This window comes from Mandrillus leucophaeus, unplaced genomic scaffold (assembly GCF_000951045.1).
Source record: "Mandrillus leucophaeus isolate KB7577 unplaced genomic scaffold, Mleu.le_1.0 Scaffold85, whole genome shotgun sequence".
Lineage (NCBI taxonomy): Eukaryota > Metazoa > Chordata > Mammalia > Primates > Cercopithecidae > Mandrillus > Mandrillus leucophaeus.
Window position 1 is genome coordinate 420,815 of NW_012109252.1, and position 11,550 is coordinate 432,364.

The following is an 11,550-nucleotide window of genomic DNA, read 5'->3' on the forward strand; positions in this document are numbered from 1 at the left end:
CGTATTTTTAGTAAATTGATCTTAAACCTTAAAAAGATGGCAGTTCTCTTCGGTTCCCGCAAAGGAGCACACTTTACCAGAAACAGGCTCTTACTTGTACGTTTTGTTCTTCTTCAGTGCTATCTCTAAGCCCACCCTGAGCCCCAGCTCTGGAGGTTAGTAAAGGAAGTGCCGGTCCTGGAGGACCATTCCTGAGGTCCGACCCTTGTATCTGACTCTGGGTTTTGGACCCGCACTGGAATCCATTTTGCTTGGTGTCTGATTGCACATGGAAGTCGCTCTGGGTCCCCTGGTGCCTTAGGTGCCTGCTGTGGCAGAGGAAATCAGCTCTGCTGTTCTGGTGGTGGCTGCTGGTCACTAAGGGCAGCTAGTGATGATGAGTGGGCAGTGGGGTACGGCAGCGGATCCATCACCAGCTCATCGCCTATGAGTGATACTGTCACTAGAATGTTGCTTGGCTTAGCTATTGAACAACGCATTTCAGGATCTAAAACATGAGCATGCTGGGCTGTGTAGGTATTTGTTTATTTAAACATAAGCCTGCTGTTGGAGTTCGGCATAATAAGTTTTTCCCGTTTGTCTCAACACTGAAACCAAATTGATGATTAAAAACTAAAAACGCTTTGGCATGAGCCACGCGAACCAAAGGCTAGGGAGGCATCTTTGTTTAATGTTTCAAGGTTGCTCTCTGCATAGCATGGGGCTTTCTCTAACAATGACCTTCTGCTAGATTAGACTATATTCTGGATTTCAGTATCTAGAATATTATGGTGTCTCAAGATAGATGAACATCATTATATTAACATCAATACAGGAAGGTTTTCAGCAGGAGTTAACTTTCAGTAATTACATTTATTTGAAATAATTATTTTTATTTTTTTACTTGCCTCTGACAAAATAATAATAATCCCCAATAGGACAATCTCTCAGAACAAAAGAAAAAAAATGTTTGTAAATCCAACTATATTAGAGAGTGAATTACTGTGTATAATCAGTCATTTGAAAAAATATTAACTCTGTAAATATTCAGTTGATTACATTTGGTTTCTTAGTAATTTCTCCACTTTCTGGTATTGGCAGGTGGAGCTGAAGCACACCCTGACTCCCAGAAGCATATCAAATTTAAGTAATTTAGGAAAAGTAGTGATCCTATATTCTTGTCTGGAACAGTTCTTGTCTGGAACAGCTGTCTATTTTCAGTTGCCTGAAGCAAGATATTTGCTTGATTTTTCCCAATCTTGTTCATTCAATATTATTTCAGTGTGCTGTTTTGCTAAATTCCATTTGGAAATACCCAATATTTCTAATATTTTTAGACATGTGTGATCTTTACTCTGGACATAGTACATAGCTCTGAAAAGATGAATTGCATAAGGAAATGTGTTTTTCAACCATGACCAATGGACTGACACCTTCTTAAAGGATGGGATTGTGCACGCTAATTCTGAGCCCTGTGCTGATGGTGTTGCCAGACAGTGTGTGTTAGTTAGGCTGCCCCACAGCAAAGAACATCCAGAAGTTTCTGTTTCCAAGGTCACCCCGGAAATCTTCCAGCTGTTGAAATATGCACTTTGTCAGACTTTGTCAGTCCTCACTGTTACTAAAGAAACAGGATAGGACAACTTCAGTGTGACTGCATCAAAGGAGATTGCTTTCACGCTTATCCAGACTTCTTGAATTTGAACTCAAACAACTAAGAAACCAGTTTTTAGAAAAAGATTTAGAATAGTGTCATAAGACAAAGTTGGCACTATCGGATCCCAAATGTGCCAGCCTGTGTCCCTGTTCTGGTCCAGCCGTGTGATGTACAAATGGTTAGAACTAATGGAAGAATGGGGCTCAGGGTACACATTCACTAGTTGCAGGAATGTGTAATCAAGTGCCTTTGGACTAATCAGGGTGTACATAATCTAATGCATGCAGGACACAGCCCTTTGATTTCAACATCCTTTTCTGTTGCTACGTGCCACGACACTAAGATTGCTTCCCCTCTCGCAAGTTTTCTCCCCGTTCATCAGTAACATCCAGCACGGAGCGTGGGGGCTAATGGCACAGGCTTACGTGGGATCCTTTGGCTCAAAGTGACTGAGTGAGTCAGAGGCTTATGATGCTTAAGCTGCTCCCTGAGAGCAAAGTCAGGCACTCAGAAACCGGGTTAGCTCTTGGAGGACGAGATGGGCCCATTTAGAAAATTATCTCAGTGCCTGGAGTGGTACCTACATTGCATCAAAGGGGACCCAGGTGGCTGCAACTTTATATGTAATCTCGGGCCAGATTTTCTGGAAGCGTAAGAAAACCTAAGCACTTTTTGGAAGCTGTTCTAACTTTTTCAAGCTATTAAAGTATCCTTTCATGTCTGAAATGGCAACATACCTAGGGTTATTCTAATGTCTTAAAAGACATAATGCAATTTAAAAAGGCACAGGATTTTTTTTTTCATGAAAGATATTTAAGCTATCATCACACATTTTTAATGATCTTCCTTTAAGAGACCATTTCATTCTAGTGTGCCCATTTTCAGATGTCTATAGCTATGTTAAATAGGGAATGCCAAAAAATAGTTTAAACTATGTAATTGAGTTTTTACTATTTGAGAATAATCTATCTATCTATCTGTCTATCTATCAATCATCTAAGAAAACTAATCTGGTTCATGATTTTTTGTTTAAGCTGCATGAAAACCTCCTCTTGTGTTTGTCATGTTGTAAGACAGAATATTAAATAAGAAGAGAAAGGGATTTAAGCTGTGTCATCTCATCAAGAAAAGAACGTACTATTCTTATATATGTCCCGAAGTTCTAAACATATGTAATTTCAACCATTTTCTTTACATTAACGTACACGGGTTTCTGATTAAGGAATGAGGATGTCAGGAGCATGTCTGTAAGCTGACAGCTCTGCATGTCTTTTCTAATGGGATGTACATATTTGCAGATTTCAGACAGAAGTCAATTATGACACCTTGGAGGTCAGAGACGGGCCAGCCAGTTCATCCCCGCTGATCGGCGAGTACCACGGCACCCAGGCACCCCAGTTTCTCATCAGCACCGGGAATTTCATGTACCTGCTCTTCACCACTGACAACAGCCGCTCCAGCATCGGCTTCCTCATCCACTATGAGAGTGAGTTGCACCTTCCCTTGACAGCCTGGCCAGGCAGCATGCATGGGAAAACTGAAAATCTGAGTTCTTATTTCCAGCCTGCAGATGACTGTGTTGATTTACTAATCCTGCTTGACTCTGGCAAAACCATACTATGCAATTTTAAGAACCTTCTCTTATTCATAAGAGAGCATCTTGGAGTTATTGCCTTTTAACTCTCAAAAATATGTATCCATCGCCTAGGATAAGGTAAAATAATAAAGACAATGAAATGGGTTCATCTTTAGCATCAAGTAATAATATACTTTTATTATTAGAAAATATACTTTCTGACCAAAAGCCTTATAGGATTTATTACTAAAATTATGTTAACCTGGGCAATGGAGAAAAGGATCCTTGCTAGAAAAACAGAGTTAGGTGAATTTGTGGTACCAAATCTGTGAGTACAGATAGACACGTTTCACAGGGTGCAAGTCAGGTAATGAAGAGAGGAGAAGGAATTAAAACCCGCTGAACCTTACCAAATTCCAAACAATTGTTAACAGTGTTTCCACAAGCATGAATAATACTTTAAAACAATTGTTAAACATATTTTAAAACAAATGTCAAAATATTATAATGGAATGTATTTTGCAAGACAGTTCAAACTTCCACATGGAAAGTATTCCATCCCTTTTTTGTTTCCTGAAGTCAAAGTTTTAGCCTCTGAAATGATGAGATTAAGTAATTGTATTATTTTATAATAATGTTTATGCAAATATACTTCTGAAATCTAGCTGATGGGAATCCCCCCTAGGAATACATTTTTAACGTTAGCCAATTAATGCAAAAGAAAGCAAAGCAGCTGTTACTGTTTTCTCTGTCTGAAAACACTTCCCTCAAAGAGCAGCATGGAAAACGGGAGACTGAGTGCAATTACTATTGGCCCGGAAGGAATCAAACCTTTATTTCGCCAAAGTTTTATGGTTGTTCTTTTTCAAAACTTTATCTCAAAATAAGCACTATTAGTTCTAAAGATGTTTTTAAAACGTATATATACCCACACATATGATTTTACAAATGCGTGCATAGAATCATATCTACTATGCTGGGTTTCCAATCTCCTTTTATTCTTTTTCTTGCCTTCCATTCCCCACATCGCCTCCTGTTACTCTTGTTAACCTCTCCCTGAGCCCTGCTCCAGCACATTTAAATTAATAAACCTTTATGCACATTTATCTGTTTTACATACTCATATAATTATACACAAACATGCATATGCATGTATATCTTAAGATTGTGTATGCTTTCAGATAAAAATATTCTAATAGAAGGAAAATTGCTTATTAATGACTTAATGATGAATTTCAAATTTAACTCAGAGTTATTCCTCTTCATATATATAGATATACAACATTTGTTCCAAAGTGACATATTTTGAAACTTAAAGTAAAATTTAAGAACCAGAAAATTTTACGTTTTGTTTCTTTAAAATATCCATTCAAGTTGCCACTTTTCTTTGGAGTAACAATATGTGTAAACATGGCAGTGATCTGAATTTGTAAGACTCCTAATAAGCCTTGTATTTTCTCATCCTCACACCCTCCCGCTAACTTTTTCTAAACCAGAATTTCTTGGTTCTTAGATATATAGTGCATGAAACTTCAGAGAAATAATTATTTTCAGGCATTGACAAATATTAGGACAGTTTTCCGTTCTTTTCATCTCTATTTGTGTAGCTGTAGATGACTTTGCTTTTTCTAGTTCCATTTGAGAGAATGTGTTCCAAAAGCTAAATGAAGGCAGCAGAAACTAATTTCATTTGTTTATCCAAGTCATTTAAATAAATGGCTTCTTCTTTTTTCTCTTTCTGGAAAATCAGGGAATGATAAAAAGCCTATTTACAAACTTCTATTTAGCTTGTCATCCTCACTAATATACTAATAATAACATTTTATTAATATAAAATATAGAATACACATTATATTATACCATAATATAATAATTTAATATGTAAATAGTCCTGACAATGATTTTTATAATCTTAAAAGAATGACTACCCTAAGTTTTGGAATTCTTTTCATTTATGCTGTGTTTAAAAGTAGAGTGCAGGCCCCATAAGGCATCCTTCCATCACCTGGAGTACCTCTCAGAGAGTAATGCTCTTTGCCATTTTTCTTTCTCTGCATCACCAAAAAGAAGAAAACTGTCACCAAGATGATGCCTGTTTAGTACAGTGATAATTGTGTGAGAGTCGTAAAGTTCTGACCTGCTGCAGAGTCTAGCGTTCCTTCTCCTTCCCACCTTGTTGGAAATCTCAGGAGGTAGCTCTATGGTCACAGAAGTGACTGGAGGCCTCACCTAGCGAGTGAAGACAGGAAATTGTCATGTGTGGAACTTTCCAGCACCGTGACTCAAAAGGCTCACTGCTCTAAACACACATCCAGACTTGCGTATGGTGAGCTTCCAGAAGGCTCTCGAAGGTTTGCCATCTATTCCCCTGACTTAAGGGAGAAACAGGACCTCAGAGGGATGTGATGCTGAACCTTGACTTGGGATCACTTCTTATTTATGTATCCGTCGCTATGTATTTGAAGAGACATATGGAAATATGCAGAAGTGAATGAGGTGCAGGACATGGCTTTTTGTTTGCTTGTCGTAAGAAAATGAGTCAGGAAAGGCCTGGGGTTTTATGAGTGCTTATCACCGGCGCTGCACCTAACAGTTACCTGCGGGGCTTTAAAATAAAACTGGTGCCTGAGCAGCAGCTCAGATGTTCCGGTTGCTATTTCTGTGGGTGGCGTAGAGATCTGAGTGCTTTCAGAGGCTCGCCACCCGCTCAGAGGGTGTCCCCATTTACCCGGCGCTGAAGCAGCAGGTTTCTTCAAACATCATAGTTTGCTAACACATCCCTGGGAGCTTAGTAAATTGTAGAGCCCCAAGCCGAGATTCCAAATATTGTCATTCAGGGAGCTCGTGATGAAGATCAGCATCCTGAGCTTTTAATCAAGTCCTCGAGGTGATTCTGAATGAGGTGAAGGCAGACGCAGATCCCGGCCCAGGGAGAGAGAGAACCCGCAGGCAGGCAGGAGGGAAGGGGCCAAGGCCAGCAGAGGTCACGGAGGGATAAAAGAACCAATGAGTCCAGCAAGAAAAACAGAGACAGAGAAAAAGTGGCAAGCCTGGAAGAGACAAATGCTACCAACCCCTTCATCCACGTAATGCCGTCTAGCACCCTTCCACAAAATAGGTTCTGAAGCCAAGATGCAGGCACTAGAACATGATTACACTCACTCATCCAACACATTCTTTAAAAGTGGGTTGCCTGTGACCCAGGAATGATTTATATCAAGCTCTTTATTCCTCTTAAAAACAAGAATATTGTTCATCTCTTTTGTGATTCGTCATAACTATTTCACATTGTAAACACTCCTTGCTTTGTGAAGTTATTAATGACACTTCTTCATGCCCAAAGAGGCCCGTGGCAAAGCTCTCTACAGACAAAATGTGTTGCAGAAATTACAGCCGCAGGTACTCGAGGCTGCCTTATATTTGCAGCAGTGCCGCAAGGCAATGTGAGCTACTGTAAACAGCATTCACTCCAGAAGGCCTTTCTGAACTGTGTGACGGAAATGTTGAAGTCATTTTTTGAGACTTTTCTAAAGGCATACCTAGAATTGTAGTTCTGCTTCATGCACTCAGTCTTAGGAATCATCTCGTATGTTAGTGTCCAGCGACAGCCTAGCCGATCTTTACGAGGAATGTGGCACAGTGTCTATATGTAATAGTGATTGCATTCTCGCTCCAGCACGATCATCTGCTTGTTTGTTGATCTTTGAATCACCGCTTTGGGATAGTCATAATTTTGTAAGAAATTGGAAAATAAATGGAATTCTCAAGGGTATGGAGGTTTTCCATTTAATTTCAGAGCTTTTTTTGAAAATGCTGTCAAAAATGTCTTGTTAATAATCTCTGAAGGCAGAAGAAAGATTCATCACATGTAAATGTACATACTCTACTGTCTGATTCATCTATCGTGTTATTAATGGAAGAAACATTGTGATAAAGAAGTATATTTAGTGGTTTATATGTGCACGCACAACATACCAATTGGTTTGCTGAGATTCAGTGACTTTTTATATGATCAGAAAAGGAAAGGAAAGTGGTCAGGATATAATGGTACCGGACGCAATACAAGGGTATCTATAACAAGCACATGCACGCTAACACCCACAAGCACACACTTGCATGTGTACATGAGAAAGAGAGAAAGGAGAAAAGCAGGCAAAGGGTCAGTTTTCAGTATCAGTAAATAATGTAACATGACCAGTTTGCTTAATTTCTTGGCTCACTGACTTTATTGACTGTGACTTTTCAACCTCTATTTTAAAACCTCTTGGAGGCTATGAGAAGTGACATCTCTAAGCTTGGCATATGAAATGTGCTCAAGAAATGTTCATTCCTACCTTGGGCTAGAACTTTTATAAAAACTGATGATTCTGGCAGAACCCTGCTCTTATCAAATGTACCTCCATATGAGCTGCACACGGATTATTTGCGAAGTAATCAACTCCCTTTATTCCTTAAGTAGCAAATGTATTCAGTCACTTATGTTGCAAAGGCCAATTGAAAAAAAAAATACTGTTTATATCTATTTGTGTCAAAAATTCATAGTTGCTTTAAGGTTCAAGTAAGAAGGAGTGGGAACAGACTCTGAATATAGACATCATTTAAACAGAGTCCAGTGGTCCGTATTTCTCTTTGTGCTGTCAGGCAGGAACAGGAAGGGAAAGAAAATGCTCCAAATATTACTCAGAAGGACTTGGTCCTGCCTTTCCCACAAGGTAAATTGGCTACCTGCGTCCACAGACTGATCTTAGTATATTAGAAATGTCTTGTCCCATTGGAGAGAAATCACCTGCTATGAAATTCCATAAGTTCTTCCCCCTCCCCCCCCCCGCCCCAAGTATCTGGAGTATCTGGGACTACAGGCATGCACCACCACACCTGGCTAATTTTTGATGGGGTTTCACCATGTTGGTCAGGCTGATCTTGAACTCCTGACCTCGTGATCCACCTGCCTCGGCCTCCCAAAGTGCTGGGATTACAGGCATGAGCCACTGCGCCCAGCCAAATTCCAGATGTTCTTTCCCACCATTTTCTTGTTTCGGGGTTCTTCTACGTGGCCAGTTTCAGTTGAACTGGAGATCAAATGTAGTGTCATAATTCTACCACTCAACAGTCCTGCTCTCCTGGACTCTCCATTCAAACAATTTGTCATGCAAAAGAGAACAATGCCTGCATATTTGAAAACTCACTATTGGTGCCATTATTACATAAAAATGAATGAAAATATAATGGCATAATATCAGAACTAAGCATCAATTGTGACCTTAAAAGTTTATTCAGTTTTAAATGTAAATAATTCAACATTTAAATTCTATGTTTTTATTTCTACCACAGTTTTTCTCTTTTCACTGTAAATTTTGTGTGAGAAAAGTTTTGTTTATGGTTTATAAATTTCATTATTGAAACCATTAATATATAATTCTCACTTATTCTGAGATAATAATTTCTATTACTGTTTTGCTGCAATGGTGCATACACTGTTGTTTAGTGACCATAGAAAGCCTTTTGAAAAAACGAAATTATTTAGTTAACTTTTTTTTTTCTCTTTCCCCAGAAACCTAGAGATTAATGCACTTCTTCAGCAGAGCTTCTTCTTTTGAGGGAATTCTTGTCTTGATTTTGATCTTGATGCTAGGAGCTGGAGGTCATTATCCTTAGCAAACTAATGCAGCAACAGAAAACCAAATGCCACATGTTCTCACTTATAAGTGGGAGCTAAATGATGAAAACACATGGACACATAGAGGGAACAACACACACTGGGGCCTTTCAGGGGGTGGAGGGTGGGAGGAGGGAGTGGATCAGGAAAAACAACTGATGGACACTAGGCTTAATCCTTGGGTGAGGAAATAATCTGTACAACCAACCCCCGTGACAGAAGTTTACCGATGTAACAAACCTGTGCATGTACCCCTGAACTTAAATAAAAGTCAACAACAACAACAACAAATCATTCACCCGGCATTGGGTACCGTGTGTGCATTCAGAGTCAGGAATGCATAAAGTTTGTGGGGGTGTCATGGAAGAAGTCACAAACAATGCCTCTGAAAGTGAGTGTGTGTGTGTGTGTGTGTGTACATGTGTGCGGTGTGTATGTAGAGAGAGGGAGGGAGGAGCAGCAGGGGGCAGGTAATATATTTCTAGCCAGATGATAGCCACGTTGCCTCTGGCAGAATAAAAGCTCCTCCAGAGCTGGAAGGCGGCTTTCGGGCCGTGCTGCCCATCAGCCAGGACAGTTACATCCTGTCGTTTAGGGTAATAGACATGTGTTAGTGTTCAGAAAATGTGTTAGAATCACAGTTTAAGAAAAAGTTGTTGGGGTCAGACCCCAGTTATAGCACTCAAATTTTGGGAAAAAAAAAAATATATGCAATGATCAGAAACAATATCCCAAAGATCACTTTTAGAGACTAAACAGTCTTTAAATTGAAAATATTTTAAGATTTTTAATTCACAGTTCAGATATTAATTCCAATGTTCTCACACTTACTGAGAGGTGACACAGCAATAACAAGAGCTTTTTATTTCTTCGCATATGTAAACATTACAATGATATTTTTCCCCTTATTCTCATTTTCCTTAGCTCTTAAAATATATGGTTTTCTAAAAAGAAAGAGAAATGAGAAATGTGAGAGGAGAAAAGAAATTCTCATAATGACATGATTGTAATTACTTCATGCACATTCATTTTTCACATCGTTTAGCAAAGGCTAATAGTAGCTATCTTGAAAGCAGCTGACTTAAATTAAAATTTGAAAATTGCATGGATTTATGGAATGCAACCTTAGAAAAATAACACTAGCACAGTTTTTAATTGCATTATCTGTGTATATGTTTGGGTGTATGTATGCATATATTTGAAAGTTAAACTGCCATAATCTAACTGGAATATATAAATATAGACATATATATTTCTGTATTTAATTCATATATATGAGACAGGGAGAGCAGTGAAAATAGAGAACAGGAAAAACTTAGACTTTATTTAGTGCAATTCATTGATTTTCCAAGAAGAAAAGTAAAATTCAGAGCAGTTAGTTAATTATTCAGGGTTGTTATATGTAGATAACATCTGGTAAACAGCACAACAATAGAAATCTCCCTTTTAAAAAACAAGGTCAAATGTTTGAAAATGCATTGGCTTTTATGTCCCTTCATTGTTGGATTCACTTGCATAATGTTTCAGGTCTGATTATTTCTGAGACTATTTCATAGTCGATGGCGTGGGTCTCTATTGTTTTCAGTCCTCATCGACTGCATTCGTTCTGTGCATCCAGGTGTGACGCTAGAGTCAGACTCCTGTCTGGACCCGGGCATCCCTGTGAACGGCCATCGCCACGGCAGCGACTTTGGCATCAGATCCACAGTAACGTTCAGCTGTGACCCGGGATACACACTAAGTGACGACGAGCCCCTCGTCTGTGAGAGGAACCACCAGTGGAACCACGCCTTGCCCAGCTGCGACGGTAGGTGGAGCTCAGTGAGGCAGTGCATCAGGAGGGTGTGCGGAGACAGCGTATATGTCTAAGTAGCTCAGTGGTGTGTGCATTTCAGGGGGTTGTACCATATGACTGGCGTGACTTCCCTCTGAAAAGTTGTATACCGTCGTCGTATCATTCCTGATCACTTGAAGTTGTATCTACTAGATAGAACAACTGTCCTTCAACTTTATCTTCAAACGATCAAACAGAGAGAGCTTCGTTCTGCACCTGTGTTTTACATACGGTATTTATTGACACTGGCTTGTGGGGCAATAGAGTCGCCACACATATCCTAGGATGTCGGACCGGGTTTTCTCCTGACATACGTCCAGGTGTCATACTTCCTCTCAGTCTACACTGCGGGTCTTAGTTCCCTTGCACCGAATCTGTAGTGGAGCCTTCTCCTGAGAGTTCTCCTTCTGAGCACGAAGGCTCTCAGGAGACCTTCGGCGGCTTTTTATGGTAACAGCCACTCTTCTTGCCCTACACAAATCTTCTCTTGGGAATCTCAAGACAAATAACGTTCCTGATTATTTTGTGTTATTGTAGTGCTCCACTTTATACTATGCAGTGTGTAGTTATAATAACAGTAGGTAAATATGTTCCTTGTAATCATTTGTAAAAAAAAAACTTGGGGTGTTTTGCCTTTGGCCGTGAATGTAACTCCATGATAACATTGTTTCTATGGAAAATAGCATTCCAAGAAACATTGTTTCTATGGAAAACAGTGTTCAAAACACATCGTTTTTATGGAAAAAGCAAAAATATGTCATTCACATCTTCAGTACTTTTCATAGACAAAAGTATTTCCTTTCAAACATGATGCATGCATTCATTAAACACCTTGACTTCTTTAAAAT

The 11,550-nt window shown here is 39.3% G+C and overlaps 1 protein-coding gene across 1 annotated transcript in view; it reads left to right on the plus strand.

The window, feature by feature from the left end:
* The window catches only part of CSMD1 (CUB and Sushi multiple domains 1), a 666,897-nt gene that overhangs the window by 154,948 nt on the left and 500,399 nt on the right, over positions 1 to 11,550 (plus strand). The window contains exons 7-8 of the mRNA XM_011968609.1: positions 2,935 to 3,122; positions 10,487 to 10,675. Coding sequence (XP_011823999.1) covers positions 2,935 to 3,122; positions 10,487 to 10,675 — 377 coding nt within the window. The remainder of the gene's footprint in view (positions 1 to 2,934; positions 3,123 to 10,486; positions 10,676 to 11,550) is intronic.